Source organism: Lonchura striata, chromosome 1 (assembly GCF_046129695.1).
Source record: "Lonchura striata isolate bLonStr1 chromosome 1, bLonStr1.mat, whole genome shotgun sequence".
Lineage (NCBI taxonomy): Eukaryota > Metazoa > Chordata > Aves > Passeriformes > Estrildidae > Lonchura > Lonchura striata.
The window spans coordinates 1,054,168-1,072,517 of record NC_134603.1 but is presented as its reverse complement, the minus strand read 5'-3'; the positions used below and the strand labels follow the sequence as shown (position 1 = coordinate 1,072,517).

General features: G+C 60.7%; 1 protein-coding gene across 1 annotated transcript in view; it reads left to right on the top strand.

The window, feature by feature from the left end:
- Positions 1 to 2,303: 2,303 nt before the first annotated feature.
- The window catches only part of BOP1 (BOP1 ribosomal biogenesis factor), an 86,409-nt gene continuing 70,362 nt past the window's right edge, over positions 2,304 to 18,350 (top strand). The window contains exons 1-3 of the mRNA XM_077781671.1: positions 2,304 to 2,506; positions 9,213 to 9,398; positions 14,500 to 14,601. Coding sequence (XP_077637797.1) covers positions 2,498 to 2,506; positions 9,213 to 9,398; positions 14,500 to 14,601 — 297 coding nt within the window. The 5' untranslated portion in view covers positions 2,304 to 2,497. The remainder of the gene's footprint in view (positions 2,507 to 9,212; positions 9,399 to 14,499; positions 14,602 to 18,350) is intronic.

The window sequence follows — 18,350 nt, the reverse complement described above, 5'->3', positions numbered from 1 at the left end:
GAAAGCCCCGGGCGCGGCGGCGCCGTTAAAGAGCGACGGGAGAGCCCCGGGCGGCGGCGGCGGCGGCGGCGGCGCGGGCGGGGGGCGGCATGGCGGCCGCCATCTTGGGGCGGGAGGGAACGGGGCGGGGCGGGGCTTGACGCGAGGACACGCCCCCTCTGACGTAGCCACGCCCATCGCTGTTACTGATAGGGCTTTGGGGCAAAGACACGCCCACTTGAGAGATAGCCACGCCCACTGCTGTGACTGATAGGGGCTCTGGCTCAAAGACACGCCCACTTGGGAGATAGCCACGCCCACTGCTGTGACTGATAGGGCCTTGAGGCAAAGACACGCCCACTTGGGAGATAGCCACGCCCACTGCTGTTACTGATAGGGGCTGTGGCGCAAAGACACGACCACTTGGGAAATAGCCACGCCCACTGCTGTGACTGATAGGGGCTTGAGGCAAAGACACGCCCACTTGAGAGATAGCCACGCCCACTGCTGTGACTGATAGGGGCTTGAGGCAAAGACACGCCCACTTGGGAGATAGCCACGCCCACTGCTGTTACTGATAGGGCTGTGGCGTAAAGACACGCCCACTTAGGAGATAGCCACGCCCACTGCTGTGACTGATAGGGGCTTTGGGGCAAAGACACGCCCACTTGAGAGATAGCCACGCCCACTGCTGTGACTGATAGGGCCTTGAGGCAAAGACACGCCCACTTGGGAGATAGCCACGCCCACTCCGTGTGACTGATAGGGGCTTTGGGGCAAAGACACGCCCACTTGCGAGATAGCCACGCCCACTGCTGTGACTGATAGGGCCTTGAGGCAAAGACACGCCCACTTGGGAGATAGCCACGCCCACTGCTGTGACTGATAGAGGGCTCTGGCTCAAAGACACGCCCACTTGGGAGATAGCCACGCCCACTGCTGTTACTGATAGGGCCTTGAGGCAAAGACACGCCCACTTGAGAGATGGCCACGCCCACTGCTGTGACTGATAGGGCCTTGAGGCAAAGACACGCCCACTTGAGAGATAGCCACGCCCACTGCGTGTGAGTGATAGGGGCTTTGGGGCAAAGACACGCCCACTTGGGAGATAGCCACGCCCACTGCTGTGACTGATAGGGCCTTGAGGCAAAGACACGCCCACTTGGGAGATAGCCACGCCCACTGCTGTGACTGATAGGGGCTGTGGCTCAAAGACACGCCCACTTGGGAGATAGCCACGCCCACTGCTGTTACTGATAGGGGCTATGGCTCAAAGACACGCCCACTTGGGAGATAGCCACGCCCACTGAGAGTTACTGATAGGTGCTGTGGTGCAAAGACACGCCCACTTTTGCGGTAGCCACGCCCATTTCATGTTAATGTAAAAAAGGGGGGGTTCGGGTCAAAGACACGCCCACTTGTGCGGTAGCCACGCCCACTAAGTGTTGCAGATAGGGGCCTTGGGGCAAAGACACGCCCCCTTTTTTGGTAGCCGTGCCCACTGCGATTTATAGAGAGGGGCTTTGCCACAGGGCACGCTCCCTTGTGCCGTAGCCACGCCTACTGCGTGTTACAGATGCAGAGCACCCCCTGTCTCACCTGCCCATACAGACACGCCCCCTCACCCCTGGCCCTGCCCTCGGGCCACTTTTGGCAATATTTGGGCGGGGCTCTCACAGGGTGACACCCCCTGTCTCACCTGCCCATAGAGACACGCCCCCTCACCCCTGGCCCTGCCCTTGGGCCATTTTTGGCAATATTTGGGCGGGGCTCTCACAGGGTGACACCCCCAAAGAGTGGACACGCCCCTGTGCGATCTGCCCCCGCCCTTCCCGCGTGGACACGCCCCTTTCCATTGAGACCACGCCCCTTTCCATTGAGACCACGCCCCTTTCAATTGAGACACGCCACTTTTCTCTTGAGACCACGCCCCTTTCCATTGAGACCACGCCCCTTTCCATTGAGACCACGCCCCTTTCCATTGAGACCGCGCCCCTTTCCATTGAGACCACGCCCTTTTCCGTTGAGACCACGCCCCTTTCCATTGAGACCACGCCCCTTTCCGTTGAGACCGCGCCCCTTTCCATTGAGACCACGCCCCTTTTCTCTTGAGACCGCGCCCCTTTCCATTGAGACCACGCCCCTTTCTACTGCCGGCCCGGCGCGAGGGGAACGCCCCCAGCCCGCGTGGCCACGCCCCCTTCCAGAGCCACGCCCCTCCCGGCCCTCACCCAGCCATCCGCGCGGCTGCCGCAGCGCGCATGCGCGGGCCCGGCGGGGCGGTCTCCTCCGCGCACGCGCGTTGCTTTCCCCATTTTCCCGCGCTGCCGCCCCCTTCCCGTTATTTCCCCCGTTCCCTTCTCCCGCTCCCATCGCCGCTTCCCGTTATCCCGTCCTGCCCAGCGGCGGCGCCCCCTGCTCCGGGAGCGGCGCGGGGCCGCGGCGAGGCGGAAGAGCGGCGGGAAGGGGCGTGGCCGTGCCTCTGAGCGGCGCACACGTGTTCGGCGGGGCCGCCAGCATGGAGCAGGTCCGGGGGTGACCGGGGAGGGGACACGGGGATGGGGACACACACGGGGGTGTCATGGCAACGGGCAGGGAGGGGACACACACGGCATTGCCGTGGCGGCGGGGCGGGGCTGGGCTGGGGTCTGTGAGGGGCAAATGGGGAAATTGGGAGGGGCTGGTGTTAGTGAGAGGGAAATGGGGAAATGGGGAGGGGTCCGGGCTGGTGTGAGTGAGGGGAAATGGGGAAATTGGGAGGGGCTGGTGTGAGTGAGGGGAAATGGGGAAATTGGGAGGGGTCCGGGCTGGTGTGAGTGAGGGGGAAATTGGGAGGGGTCCGGGCTGCTGTGAGTGAGGGGAAATGGGGAAATTGGGAGGGGCTGGTGTGAGTGAGAGGGAAATGGGGAAATTGGGAGGGGTCCGGGCTGGTGTGAGTGAGGGGTACCGGGAAATGGGAAAATAAATGCGGAGGGGTCCGGGCTGGGGTCCGTGAGGGGAAGCCGGCACAGAGAGGGGGTCTGGCCTTACCCCGAGGGGGAACTCGGCACTGAGGGCAGGTCTGGCCTCCTGAGAGAAAATTGGTCTTGTCTTCACTGGCGATAACGCGTAATATGTGCGGGTTTGGCACCATGAAGGGCAAGACCCGGCTCTGTCCCGGTGACAAGGGATGAGGAGATGCCGGCGGGGGGACCCAGCCTGGTGTGTGTGAGGGAATGGGGCACTGAGAGCTCTGGGAATGGCGGGTCCAGCCTGGTCTGTGTGAGGGAACCCGGCACTGAGAGCTCTGGGAATGGCGGGTCCAGCCTGGTCTGTGTGAGGGAACCCGGCACTGAGAGCTCTGGGAATGGCGGGTCCAGCCTGGTCTGTGTGAGGGAATGGGGCACTGAGAGCTCTGGGAATGGCGGGTCCAGCCTGGTCTGTGTGAGGGAACCCGGCACTGAGAGCTCTGGGAATGGCGGGTCCAGCCTGGTCTGTGTGAGGGAATGGGGCACTGAGAGCTCTGGGAATGGCGGGTCCAGCCTGGTCTGTGTGAGGGAATGGGGCACTGAGAGCTCTGGGAATGGCGGGTCCAGCCTGGTCTGTGTGAGGGAATGGGGCACTGAGAGCTCTGGGAATGGCGGGTCCAGCCTGGTCTGTGTGAGGGAATGGGGCACTGAGAGCTCTGGGAATGGCGGGTCCAGCCTGGTGTGTGTGAGGGAACCCGGCACTGAGAGCTCTGGGAATGGCGGGTCCAGCCTGGTCTGTGTGAGGGAACCCGGCACTGAGAGCTCTGGGAATGGCGGGTCCAGCCTGGTCTGTGTGAGTGAACCCGGCACTGAGAGCTCTGGGAATGGCGGGTCCAGCCTGGTCTCCATGAGGGAATGGGGCACTGAGAGCTCTGGGAATGGCGGGTCCAGCCTGGTCTCCATGAGGGAATGGGGCACTGAGAGCTCTGGGAATGGCGGGTCCAGCCTGGTCTGTGTGAGGGAATGGGGCACTGAGAGCTCTGGGAATGGCGGGTCCAGCCTGGTCTGTGTGAGGGAATGGGGCACTGAGAGCTCTGGGAATGGCGGGTCCAGCCTGGTGTGTGTGAGGGAATGGGGCACTGAGAGCTCTGGGAATGGCGGGTCCAGCCTGGTGTGTGTGAGGGAACCCGGCACTGAGAGCTCTGGGAATGGCGGGTCCAGCCTGGTCTCCATGAGGGAACCCGGCACTGAGAGCTCTGGGAATGGCGGGTCCAGCCTGGTCTGTGTGAGGGAACCCGGCACTGAGAGCTCTGGGAATGGCGGGTCCAGCCTGGTCTGTGTGAGGGAATGGGGCACTGAGAGCTCTGGGAATGGCGGGTCCAGCCTGGTCTCCATGAGGGAATGGGGCACTGAGAGCTCTGGGAATGGCGGGTCCAGCCTGGTCTGTGTGAGGGAACCCGGCACTGAGAGCTCTGGGAATGGCGGGTCCAGCCTGGTCTGTGTGAGGGAATGGGGCACTGAGAGCTCTGGGAATGGCGGGTCCAGCCTGGTCTGTGTGAGGGAATGGGGCACTGAGAGCTCTGGGAATGGCGGGTCCAGCCTGGTGTGTGTGAGGGAATGGGGCACTGAGAGCTCTGGGAATGGCGGGTCCAGCCTGGTCTGTGTGAGGGAATGGGGCACTGAGAGCTCTGGGAATGGCGGGTCCAGCCTGGTCTCCATGAGGGAATGGGGCACTGAGAGCTCTGGGAATGGCGGGTCCAGCCTGGTCTGTGTGAGGGAATGGGGCACTGAGAGCTCTGGGAATGGCGGGTCCAGCCTGGTCTGTGTGAGGGAATGGGGCACTGAGAGCTCTGGGAATGGCGGGTCCAGCCTGGTCTGTGTGAGGGAATGGGGCACTGAGAGCTCTGGGAATGGCGGGTCCAGCCTGGTGTGTGTGAGGGAACCCGGCACTGAGAGCTCTGGGAATGGCGGGTCCAGCCTGGTCTGTGTGAGGGAACCCGGCACTGAGAGCTCTGGGAATGGCGGGTCCAGCCTGGTCTGTGTGAGGGAACCCGGCACTGAGAGCTCTGGGAATGGCGGGTCCAGCCTGGTCTGTGTGAGGGAACCCGGCACTGAGAGCTCTGGGAATGGCGGGTCCAGCCTGGTCTGTGTGAGGGAATGGGGCACTGAGAGCTCTGGGAATGGCGGGTCCAGCCTGGTCTGTGTGAGGGAATGGGGCACTGAGAGCTCTGGGAATGGCGGGTCCAGCCTGGTGTGTGTGAGGGAATGGGGCACTGAGAGCTCTGGGAATGGCGGGTCCAGCCTGGTCTGTGTGAGGGAATGGGGCACTGAGAGCTCTGGGAATGGCGGGTCCAGCCTGGTCTCCATGAGGGAATGGGGCACTGAGAGCTCTGGGAATGGCGGGTCCAGCCTGGTCTGTGTGAGGGAATGGGGCACTGAGAGCTCTGGGAATGGCGGGTCCAGCCTGGTCTGTGTGAGGGAATGGGGCACTGAGAGCTCTGGGAATGGCGGGTCCAGCCTGGTCTGTGTGAGGGAATGGGGCACTGAGAGCTCTGGGAATGGCGGGTCCAGCCTGGTCTGTGTGAGGGAATGGGGCACTGAGAGCTCTGGGAATGGCGGGTCCAGCCTGGTCTGTGTGAGGGAATGGGGCACTGAGAGCTCTGGGAATGGCGGGTCCAGCCTGGTCTGTGTGAGGGAATGGGGCACTGAGAGCTCTGGGAATGGCGGGTCCAGCCTGGATTCCATGAGGGAATGGGGCACTGAGAGCTCTGGGAATGGCGGGTCCAGCCTGGTCTGTGTGAGGGAACCCGGCACTGAGAGCTCTGGGAATGGCGGGTCCAGCCTGGTGTGTGTGAGGGAATGGGGCACTGAGAGCTCTGGGAATGGCGGGTCCAGCCTGGTCTGTGTGAGGGAACCCGGCACTGAGAGCTCTGGGAATGGCGGGTCCAGCCTGGTCTGTGTGAGGGAATGGGGCACTGAGAGCTCTGGGAATGGCGGGTCCAGCCTGGTCTGTGTGAGGGAATGGGGCACTGAGAGCTCTGGGAATGGCGGGTCCAGTCTGGTCTCTATGAGGGAACCCGGCACTGAGAGCTCTGGGAATGGCGGGTCCAGCCTGGTGTGTGTGAGGGAATGGGGCACTGAGAGCTCTGGGAATGGCGGGTCCAGCCTGGTCTGTGTGAGGGAACCCGGCACTGAGAGCTCTGGGAATGGCGGGTCCAGCCTGGTCTCCATGAGGGAACCCGGCACTGAGAGCTCTGGGAATGGCGGGTCCAGCCTGGTCTGTGTGAGGGAATGGGGCACTGAGAGCTCTGGGAATGGCGGGTCCAGCCTGGTCTGTGTGAGGGAATGGGGCACTGAGAGCTCTGGGAATGGCGGGTCCAGCCTGGTCTGTGTGAGGGAATGGGGCACTGAGAGCTCTGGGAATGGCGGGTCCAGCCTGGTCTGTGTGAGGGAATGGGGCACTGAGAGCTCTGGGAATGGCGGGTCCAGCCTGGTGTGTGTGAGGGAACCCGGCACTGAGAGCTCTGGGAATGGCGGGTCCAGCCTGGTCTGTGTGAGGGAACCCGGCACTGAGAGCTCTGGGAATGGCGGGTCCAGCCTGGTCTGTGTGAGGGAATGGGGCACTGAGAGCTCTGGGAATGGCGGGTCCAGCCTGGTGTGTGTGAGGGAACCCGGCACTGAGAGCTCTGGGAATGGCGGGTCCAGCCTGGTCTGTGTGAGGGAATGGGGCACTGAGAGCTCTGGGAATGGCGGGTCCAGCCTGGTCTGTGTGAGGGAATGGGGCACTGAGAGCTCTGGGAATGGCGGGTCCAGCCTGGTGTGTGTGAGGGAACCCGGCACTGAGAGCTCTGGGAATGGCGGGTCCAGCCTGGTCTGTGTGAGGGAACCCGGCACTGAGAGCTCTGGGAATGGCGGGTCCAGCCTGGTCTGTGTGAGGGAATGGGGCACTGAGAGCTCTGGGAATGGCGGGTCCAGCCTGGTGTGTGTGAGGGAATGGGGCACTGAGAGCTCTGGGAATGGCGGGTCCAGCCTGGTGTGTGTGAGGGAACCCGGCACTGAGAGCTCTGGGAATGGCGGGTCCAGCCTGGTGTGTGTGAGGGAACCCGGCACTGAGAGCTCTGGGAATGGCGGGTCCAGCCTGGATTCCATGAGGGAACCCGGCACTGAGAGCTCTGGGAATGGCGGGTCCAGCCTGGTCTGTGTGAGGGAACCCGGCACTGAGAGCTCTGGGAATGGCGGGTCCAGCCTGGTCTCCATGAGGGAATGGGGCACTGAGAGCTCTGGGAATGGCGGGTCCAGCCTGGTCTGTGTGAGGGAATGGGGCACTGAGAGCTCTGGGAATGGCGGGTCCAGCCTGGTCTCCATGAGGGAACCCGGCACTGAGAGCTCTGGGAATGGCGGGTCCAGCCTGGTCTGTGTGAGGGAACCCGGCACTGAGAGCTCTGGGAATGGCGGGTCCAGCCTGGTCTGTGTGAGGGAACCCGGCACTGAGAGCTCTGGGAATGGCGGGTCCAGCGTGGTCTGTGTGAGGGAACCCGGCACTGAGAGCTCTGGGAATGGCGGGTCCAGCCTGGTCTGTGTGAGGGAATGGGGCACTGAGAGCTCTGGGAATGGCGGGTCCAGCCTGGTCTGTGTGAGGGAATGGGGCACTGAGAGCTCTGGGAATGGCGGGTCCAGCCTGGTCTGTGTGAGGGAACCCGGCACTGAGAGCTCTGGGAATGGCGGGTCCAGCCTGGTCTCCATGGGGATTTTTGGCTTTCTCCTGAGGGGGAATGCAGCACTGAGGGGTATTTGGGCTTGTTCTGAGGGTAGACCCAGAAATTTGGGGGTCCGGTTTGGTTCTGAGGTGTGACCCAGTAACTGGGGGTGGGTCCAGTTTGGTTCTGAGGGGTTCTTTCTATTCTTTCTGTGTCCCCCCGTTTCCCCCCCATTTCCCCTGGGGGTGCCTAATGTTCCCCCTTTTTTCCCCCCGTGTCCCCTGGGTGTCCCCAATGTTCTCTGGGTGTCCTCAATGTCCCCTGTGACCCTTGGGTGTCCCCAATGTCCCCCGGGTTTCCCTGTGACCCCTGCGTTTCCCCCGTGACCCCTGGGTGTCCCCAATGTCCCTTGTTACCCCTGGGTGTCCCTGTGACCCGTGGGTGTCCCTGTGACCCCTGGGTGTCCCCCGTGACCCCTGGGTGTCCCCAATGTCCCTTGTTACCCCTGGGTGTCCCTGTGACCCGTGGGTGTCCCTGTGACCCCTGGGTGTCCCCCGTGACCCCTGGGTGTCCCCAATGTCCCTTGTTACCCCTGGGTGTCCCTGTGACCCGTGGGTGTCCCTGTGACCCCTGGGTGTCCCCCGTGACCCCTGGGTGTCCCCAATGTCCTTTGTGACCCGTGGGTGTCCCTGTGACCCCTGGGTGTCCTCAATGTCCCTTGTGACCCGTGGGTGTCCCTGTGACCCCTGGGTGTCCCCCGTGACCCCTGGGTGTACCCAATGTCCCTTGTGACCCCTGGGTGTCCCTGTGACCCCCAGGTGTCCCCAATTTCCATTGTGACCCCCGGGTGTCCCTGTGACCCCCGGGTGTCCCTGTGACCCCTGGGTGTCCCCCGTGACCCCTGGGTGTACCCAATGTCCCTTGTGACCCCTGGGTGTCCTCAATGTCCCCTGGGTGTCCCTGTGACCCCTGGGTGTCTCATGGGTGTCCCTGTGACCCCTGGGTGTCCCTGGGTGTCCCCGTGTCCCCCTGGGTGTCCCTGTGACCCCCGGGTGTCCCTGTGACCCCTGGGTGTCCCCTGGGTGTCCCTGTGTCCCCTGGGTGTCCCCTGGGTGTCCCTGTGTCCCCTGGGTGTCCCCGTGACCCCTGGGTGTCCCCGTGACCTCTGGGTGTCCCTGTGACCTCTGGGTGTCCCCTGGGTGTCCCCGTGTCCCCTGGGTGTCCCCTGTGTCCTCTGTGTGTCCCTGTGACCCCCGGGTGTCCCTGTGACCCCTGGGTGTCCCCTGGGTGTCCCCCAGGTGTCCCTGTGTCCCCTGGGTGTCCCTGGGTGTCCCTGTGTCCCCTGGGTGTCCCCGTGACCCCTGGGTGTCCCTGGGTGTCCCCGTGACCCCTGGGTGTCCCCGTGTCCCCCGGGGTCCCCTGGGTGTCCCCGTGTCCCCCTGGGTGTCCCCCGGGTGTCCCCGTGTCCCCCTGGATGTCCCCTGGGTGTCCCTGTGTCCCCTGGGTGTCCCTGGGTGTCCCCGTGACCCCTGGGTGTCCCTGGGTGTCCCCGGGTGTCCCCGTGACCCCTGGGTGCTGTCCCTCGCAGCCCAGCCCCTCGGGAGGCAGCCCGGAGCTCTCGGACAGCGAGCAGAGCGAGGAGAGCAGCGTGTATTCCGGCCTGGAAGATTCCGGAAGCGACAGCGAGTGCTCCGGGAATGGGGAGGAGGAGGAGGAGGAGGAGGAGGAGGAGGAGGAAGAAGCTCCCGGGAGCCCCTCGGGTCCCCAGGCACAGGTGAGGGCCTGACTGCGAGCCTGCCAAGGATTTGGGGGCTCCCATCCCGATCCTGCCAAGGGTTTGGGGCTCCCATCCCGATCCTGCCAAGGGTTTGGGGCTCCCATCCCGATCCTGCCTGGATTTGGGGCTCCCATCCCGATCCTGCCTGGGTTTGGGGCTCCCATCCCGATCCTGCCAAGGGTTTGGGGCTCCCATCCCGATCCTGCCTGGATTTGGGGCTCCCATCCCGATCCTGCCTGGATTTGGGGCTCCCATCCCGATCCTGCCAAGGGTTTGGGGCTCCCATCCCGATCCTGCCAAGGGTTTGGGGCTCCCATCCCGATCCTGCCAAGGGTTTGGGGCTCCCATCCCGATCCTGCCAAGGATTTGGGGCTCCCATCCCGATCCTGCCAAGGGTTTGGGGCTCCCATCCCGATCCTGCCAAGGATTTGGGGCTCCCATCCCGATCCTGCCAAGGGTTTGGGGCTCCCATCCTGATCCTGCCAAGGATTTGGGGCTCCCATCCCGATCCTGCCAAGGATTTGGGGCTCCCATCCCGATCCTGCCAAGGATTTGGGGCTCCCATCCCGATCCTGCCTGGATTTGGGGCTCCCATCCCGATCCTGCCAAGGATTTGGGGCTCCCATCCCGATCCTGCCTGGATTTGGGGCTCCCATCCCGATCCTGCCTGGGTTTGGGGGCTCCTGGATTTGGGGGTTCTGGATTTGGGGGATTCCTGGATTTGGGGGCTCCCATCCCCTTCCTGTCCTGAATTTGGGGCTCCTGGATTTGGGGGCTCCTGAATTTGGGGGGTTGCTGGATTTGGGGGCTCCCATCCCGATCCTGCCTGGATTTGGGGCTCCCATCCCGATCCTGCCTGGGTTTGGGGGGTTCCTGGATTTCGGGGCTCCCATCCTGATCCTGCCTGGATTTGGGGGCTCCCATCCCGATCCTGCCAAGGATTTGGGGGCTCCCATCCCGATCCTGCCTGGATTTGGGGGCTCCTGGATTTGGGGGTTCTGGATTTGGGGGCTCCCGTCCCGATCCTGCCTGGATTTGGGGCTCCCATCCCGATCCTGCCTGGGTTTGGGGGCTCCTGGATTTGGGGGGCTCCTGGATTTGGGGGGCTCCTGGATTTGGGGAGTTCCTGGATTTGGGGCTCCCATCCCGATCCTGCCTGGATTTGGGGGATTCCTGGATTTGGGGGGCTCCTGTATTTGGGGGCTCCTGAATTTGGGGCTCCTGTATTTGGGGGGATCCTGGATTTGGGGGCTCCTGAATTTGGGGCTCCTGGATTTGGGGACTCCTGGATTTGGGGGGCTCCTGGATTTGGGTGTTCCTGGATTTGGGTGTTCCTGGATTTGGGGCTGGAAAACTGGGATTGAGGCTGGAAAACCAGGATTGACGATGGAATGTTGGGATTTTGGGATGGAATTCCCAGAGAATCCTGCACTTTCCTTGGACATCAGGAGCTGCCCCGTGGGAATGGGATCATCCCGGAGATCCCTTCCATCCCAAAGCATTCCAGAACTCCAGGATTTTCCCATTCCATTCCCTGTCTCCAGTTCAATCCCAGTTTTCACTTTTCCTGCTGCTTCTCCCAGCCAGAGCTCCCAAACTTTTCCAGGGCTGTTCCCAGACTTTTCCAGGGCTGTTCCCAAACTTTTCCAGGGCTGTTCCCAAACTTTTCCAGGGCTGTTCCCAGAGCTCCCAGTTTTTCCAAGGCTGCTCCCACAGCGCTCCAGGGGTACTCGGGGGTTTCTGTGGAAAAGCAGGGTTTTATGGGAAAAACTGGGATGGACTGGGAAAAAATGGGATGGACTGGGATGGGACTGGGATGGACTGGGATGGGATTGGGACAGACCGGGATGGACTGGGACAGACCGGGACGGACCGGGACGGACCGGGACGGACCGGGACGGACCGGGACGGACCGGGACAGACCGGGACAGACCGGGACGGACCGGGACGGACCGGGACAGACCGGGACAGACCGGGACAGACTGGGACGGACCGGGACGGACCGGGACGGACCGGGACAGACCGGGACGGACTGGGATGGACTGGGACAGACTGGGATGGACCGGGACAGACTGGGACGGACCGGGACGGACCGGGACAGACTGGGATGGACTGGGACAGACTGGGATGGACCGGGACAGACTGGGATGGACCGGGACAGACTGGGACGGACCGGGACGGACCGGGACAGACTGGGACAGACTGGGACAGACTGGGATGGACCGGGACAGACTGGGACGGACCGGGACGGACCGGGATGGACTAGGACAGGCCAGGACGGACTGGGACAGACCGGGACGGACCGGGTCACACCGTAACACCGGGATTTCCCGTTTCCCGTCTCCGGGATTTTCCGTCTCCGGGATTTCCCGTCTCCGGGATTTTCTGTCTCCGGCGGCGCGGGGGCAGCCGGGGAAGGTGAAACCCAAGCCCGGCCGCATCCCAGCGCCAGAAACCTGGGAAAAGATTTATCCCGGATCCCCGCGGAGCGTCCCGGCCTCAGAGCCGCCTTTGTTTTCCCGGTAATCCCATCCCCGCTCCGGGATCCCGATCCCGCCCGGCCCGGAGCCGGGAGCTGGCCGAGCTGCTTTTCCAATCATTCCTGAATCCCGATCCCGCTTTTCCTGTCATTCCTGAATCCCGATCCCGCTTTTCCTGTCATTCCTGACTCCCGATCCCGCTTTTCCTGTCATTCCCTGAATCCTGATCCCGCTTTTCCTGTCATTCCTGAATCCCGATCCCGCTTTTCCTGTCATTCCCTGAATCCTGATCCCGCTTTTCCAATCATTCCTGGATCCCGATCCCGCTTTTCCAATCATTCCTGGATCCTGATCCCGCTTTTCCAATCATTCCTGAATCCCGATCCCGCTTTTCCAATCATTCCCTGAATCCCGACCCCGCTTTTCCTGTCATTCCTGAATCCCGATCCCGCTTTTCCTGTCATTCCTGAATCCCGATCCCGCTTTTCCTGTCATTCCCTGAATCCCGATCCCGCTTTTCCTGTCATTCCCTGAATCCCGATCCCGCTTTTCCTGTCATTCCTGAATCCAAATCCCGCTTTTCCAATCATTCCTGAATCCCGATCCCGCTTTTCCTGCCATTCCCTGAATCCCAATCCCGCTTTTCCTGTCATTCCCTGAATCCCGATCCCGCTTTTCCTGTCATTCCCTGAATCCTGATCCCGCTTTTCCTGTCATTCCCTGGATCCCGATCCCGCTTTTCCTGTCATTCCCTGGATCCCGATCCCGCTTTTCCTGTCATTCCCTGAATCCCGATCCCGCTTTTCCTGTCATTCCCTGGATCCTGATCCCGCTTTTCCTGTCATTCCTGAATCCTGATCCCGCTTTTCCTGCCATTCCCTGGATCCCGACCCTGCTTTTCCTGTCATTCCCTGGATCCCGATCCCGCTTTTCCTGCCATTCCCTGGATCCCGATCCCGCTTTTCCTGTCATTCCCTGAATCCCGATCCCGCTTTTCCTGCCATTCCCTGGATCCCGATCCCGCTTTTCCTGTCATTCCCTGGATCCCGATCCCGCTTTTCCTGTCATTCCCTGAATCCCGATCCCGCTTTTCCTGCCATTCCCTGGATCCCGATCCCGCTTTTCCTGTCATTCCCTGGATCCTGATCCCGCTTTTCCAATCATTCCTGAATCCCGATCCCGCTTTTCCTGTCATTCCTGAATCCAAATCCCACTTTTCCTGTCATTCCCTGGATCCCGATCCCGGTTTTCCTGCCATTCCCTGAATCCCGATCCCGCTTTTCCTGTCATTCCCTGAATCCTGATCCCGCTTTTCCAATCATTCCTGGATCCCGATCCCGCTTTTCCTGTCATTCCCTGAATCCTGATTGCAATTTTCCAATCATTCCTGAATCCCGATCCCGCTTTTCCTGTCATTCCCTGAATCCCGATCCCGCTTTTCCAATCATTCCTGAATCCCGATCCCGCTTTTCCTGTCATTCCCTGAATCCTGATCCCGCTTTTCCTGTCATTCCCTGGATCCCGATCCCGCTTTTCCTGTCATTCCCTGAATCCCGATCCCGCTTTTCCAATCATTCCTGGATCCCGATCCCGCTTTTCCAATCATTCCTGAATCCCAATCCCGCTTTTCCTGTCATTCCCTGAATCCCGATCCCGCTTTTCCAATCATTCCTGAATCCCAATCCCGTTTTCCTGTCATTCCCTGGATCCCGACCCTGATCCCACTTTTCCAGTCGTTCCTCAATCCCGACCCCGATTCCACTCCAAGGGGGCTCCTGGACAGGGGAAAATCGGTTTTCCAGGGGAAAAGCTTTTCCAGGGAAACTTGTGAGCATTCCCAGAGCCCCTTTAGCAGCAGGATCAGGTTATCCCACAGAAATCTGGGAATCTGGGAATTCTGGGCAGCTGGAGCTGCTCTGGGAGAGACTGGGACGAACTGGGGAGTGCTGGATGAGCCTGATCCCGCCAGGAATTCTCATCCCAGAGATCTCTGGATCCAGGTTTTCCAGACAGGGATAGAAGGGATCCAGAATTCCTTCGGAACTCAGATGAGCTGGGAAGGAGTTCCAGGCTTTTCCCTGGGAATTCCCGACTGCTTTGGGTGGGAAGTGATCTCTGGGATGATCCCGTTCCCATGGGGCAGCTCCCGCTATCCCGGGATGTTCCAGGGATCCTGGGGCAGCCCTGGATTCTCCGGGAATTCCATCCCAAAATCCCAACGTTCCGTGGGGAGCCATTCCCTGTTTCCCTCCTGCATCCCAAACCCCTCTCCAGCTCTCCCAGAAAAACCCTGGAAAAGGCTCTGGAATTCTCCTGGAATTCCCAGCTCCGCGTGCGCATTCCCAGCTCATTCCCAAACCCCTCTGCTGTCGGATCCGGAGTCCAGCTGGGATCTGAGCCAGGCAGAATTCCCACTTTTCCCTGGCATTCCACACCCCTTTTCCATGGATCCGTGTCCGTGCCGCTTCCTGGCCCCTCATCCCGTGGCATTTCCCACTCCCATCCCAACCCTGCCCTTCCAGGCTGGGATTAACGAGCTCCTTTCCTTCCCCGGGACACAAAATTCCGGGAATTTCGGGATGGGGTCTTGCTGAGCTGCTTCTTCCCGATTTTCCCAGGCTCCCGGGAAGAGGAAAACCTTGGAAGACGATTCCCCCTTGGAAGGGAAGCAGGATCTGGTCGTCCACGATGAGTACGAGGAAGACAGCTCGGATGAGGAGGTAGGATCCCACGGAATTCGTGGAATTTTGTCCTGGATTTGAGATGGAAGTGACGGATTTGGTGTCCGGGGAAAACTGATGGACTTGGGAATGGCTTCAGGTTGGAATTTTTGGGAATGTTACCCTGGAAAGGGCTGGAATTGTGGGCTGGAATCTCCATTCCCAGCTGGAATTCCCATCCCTGTGGATGTGGCCAGGCAGGAATTGCCATTCCCGGCTGGAATTCTGGGATGGGATCCCCATTCCCGGCTGGAATTCCGGGCTGGAATCCCCATTCCCGGCTGGAATTCCGGGCTGGAATCCCCATTCCCAGGATTTCCATTCCTGTGGATGTGGCCAGGCTGGGATCCCCATTCCCGGCTGGAATTCTGGGATGGGATCCCCATTCCTGGCTGGAATTCTGGGATGGGATCCCCATTCCCGGCTGGAATTCTGGGATGGGATCCCCATTCCCGGCTGGAATTCCGGGCTGGAATCCCCATTCCCAGCTGGAATTCTGGGATGGGATCCCCATTCCCGGCTGGAATTCCAGGATGGGATCCCCATTCCCGGCTGGAATTCCGGGCTGGAATCCCCATTCCCGGCTGGAATTCCGGGCTGGGATCCCCATTCCCGGCTGGAATTCCGGGCTGGAATCCCCATTCCCAGGATTTCCCATCCCTGTGGATGTGGCCAGGCTGGGATCCCCATTCCCGGCTGGAATTCCAGGCTGGGATCCCCATTCCCAGGATTTCCCATCCCTGTGGATGTGGCCAGGCTGGGATCCCCATTCCCAGCTGGAATTCTGGGATGGGATCCCCATTCCCGGCTGGAATTCCGGGCTGGGATCCCCATTCCCAGGATTTCCCATCCCTGCGGATGTGGCCAGGCTGGGATCCCCATTCCCGGCTGGAATTCTGGGATGGAATCCCCATTCCCAGGATTTCCATCCCTGCGGATGTGGGATGGGGACAGGGCCGGGTTGGCCTTTTCCAGGCTCTGCAATTCCCTGATTTCCGTCTCCGTGTCGGCTCGGTGGAGGGAGGGATTTTTGGGAATGCTGCGTATTCCGAGGCCCCTGCTCAGGAATTCCAGGAGCTCAGGCTTGGAAAACCTCGGGAAGAGCTCAGAATCCCGGGAACACCCGCAGGGCTCGGATATTCCCGGCAAAACCCGCGGCTCTTCCCGAATCCCTGCTCAATCCATTAGCGGCGCTGGCAATTCCCGGCGCTCCGGGGGCGGCCGGATCCCGGAATTCTCCTGGAAAGGCCCCGGGAGCCGCAGCCTGACCGGGACCAAACCTCGCAGAGGGGAAAATTCCGGAATTACGGCTGGAAAAACGGCCCGGGAAAGGCCGGGATGCACCGGGAATGGGAACGGGATCGGGATGGCGCCGCCGAATTCCGGGGGGATCCCAACAACTCCATGGGGGATTTTTCCAGAGGATCCTCCGGAGCCGAGGCCGCCCCCGGAGCGGGGTTTCTCCGGAATAACGATTTCGGGAATGTGTGGAAAAGCTCGGGAATGCATCCGGAGCTGCCAGTGGGGGGAGCGCTGATCCCGGCCCCGAGCCACTTCCAGAGCCTTTGTTCCCTCTTCCCAAAAAAACCCAAAACCCTGGCAGGGCTGGGAAAACGCCGGGATTCGGCTTTGGCGCTCCTTATCCCAAATTTTCGGGAATGGCTCCGTCCTATCCCGCTCCTAATTAATCCCTGAGCCCGTCCTAAGGAAAGTTTTCCGTGGATTTGGCCCTGCAAGCGCCGGGATTAACGCGGGGAGGGAATTTTGGGAGATGTGCTTGGATAAAGTGGGATCTGCTCAGGAAAATCCCACTTTTGTTCAGGCAGGAACATGTGAGTGGTTTTTCCTGGATTTCAGTAAAACGATGGAAATTTTGGGATATCAGAATCCTCAAAATCCTTTGGAGCTGAGGGAACGGCCTCAGGCAGTTTCTTGGAGTGGTTAGGTGGGATTTTTGGGAATGTTCCCCCTGGAAAAAGCTGTCCAGGGCTGGAATTCCCATTCCCAGCGGGATAAATCCCTGGGATTGTGGCACTCGGAGATGTTCCAGTGGGATCTTTGGGAATATTCCCCCTGGAAAAAGCTGTCCAGGGCTGGAATTCCCATCCCTGTGGATGTCAGACCGGGATCATGGGATGGGGCTGGAAAATCTGGATTTGCTGGAGCAGGTTCTGCCATCCCTGGGGGTTTCCCGGTGTCATTCCCTGTTTTCCGTGGCTCCGTCGGCACAAATTCCACCCGGGATCAGCCAGGATGCTCCCAAATTCCCCCAGGCCTGGCTTTTCCTTGGATTTCTGGGATTTCGGGAGGGAATTCCTGCCTGGGATGGAATTCCCAGAGAACATCCCTGGAGCATCCCGGCATAGGGGAGCTGCCCCACGGGAATGGGATCATCCCTAAAATCCTTTCCATCCCGAAGCCTGCCACGATTCCATGGATTTAGGGCTCCGTGGTTTGAGGATTCCGGTTAAATCCCGATTCCCGCAGCTCCTTCCAGCCCATCCCCGTTTGCTCAGCCGGATTTTCCGGGATTTGGGATCAATCCTGGAGCCGGCGGCCCTGCGGGAGGGGAAGATCCCCTGGGATCGGGAGGAGCTGGGATTGCTGGGAATGTGCAGCAGGAAAATGGGAATTCCAGGAGGTCCCCAGAGCCTTTTCCAGGGGTTTTTCTGGGAGAGCCGCAGAGGGGTTTGGGGTAAAGACTGGAGGGATGGGAAACAGGGAACGGATCCCGAGGGAATATTGGGATTTTGGGCTGGAATTCCTGGCTGTGGGGGTGCTGGGATGCAATTCCCGGAGGATCCCCGTGGTGGGGGGATATCGGGATCCGGGGGCCCATCCCGGAATTCCCGGTGTCCCGGGGCAGTCTGCGATTCCTCTGGAATTATCCCGGAGCTCTTTCCTCTGGAATTGCCCCGAGCTCTTTCCTCTGGAATTATCCCGGAGCTCTTTCCTCTGGAATTACCCCGGAGCTCTTTCCTCTGGAATTATCCCAGAGCTCTTTCCTCTGGAATTACCCCGAGCTCTTTCCTCTGGAATTGCCCCGGAGCTCTTTCCTCTGGAATTACCCGGGAGCTCTTTCCTCTGGAATTGCCCCGGAGCTCTTTCCTCTGGAATTACCCCGGAGCTCTTTCCTCTGGAATTACCCCCGAGCTCTTTCCTCTGGAATTACCCCGGAGCTCTTTCCTCTGGAATTGCCCCGGAGCTCTTTCCTCTGGAATTATCCCAGAGCTCTTTCCTCTGGAATTACCCCGGAGCTCTTTCCTCTGGAATTACCCCGGAGCTCTTTCCTCTGGAATTACCCGGGAGCTCTTTCCTCTGGAATTACCCCGGAGCTGTTTCCTCTGGAATTACCCGGGAGCTCTTTCCTCTGGAATTACCCCGGAGCTCTTTCCTCTGGAATTACCCGGAGCTCTTTCCTCTGGAATTACCCCCAAGCTCTTTCCTCTGGAATTACCCAGAGCTCTTTCCTCTGGAATTATCCCAGAGCTCTTTCCTCTGGAATTACCCCGGAGCTCTTTCCTCTGGAATTACCCAGAGCTCTTTCCTCTGGAATTACCCCCGAGCTCTTTCCTCTGGAATTACCCCGAGCTCTTTCCTCTGGAATTGCCCGGGAGCTCTTTCCTCTGGAATTATCCCAGAGCTCTTTCCTCTGGAATTACCCCGGAGCTCTTTCCTCTGGAATTACCCAGAGCTCTTTCCTCTGGAATTACCCCCGAGCTCTTTCCTCTGGAATTACCCCGAGCTCT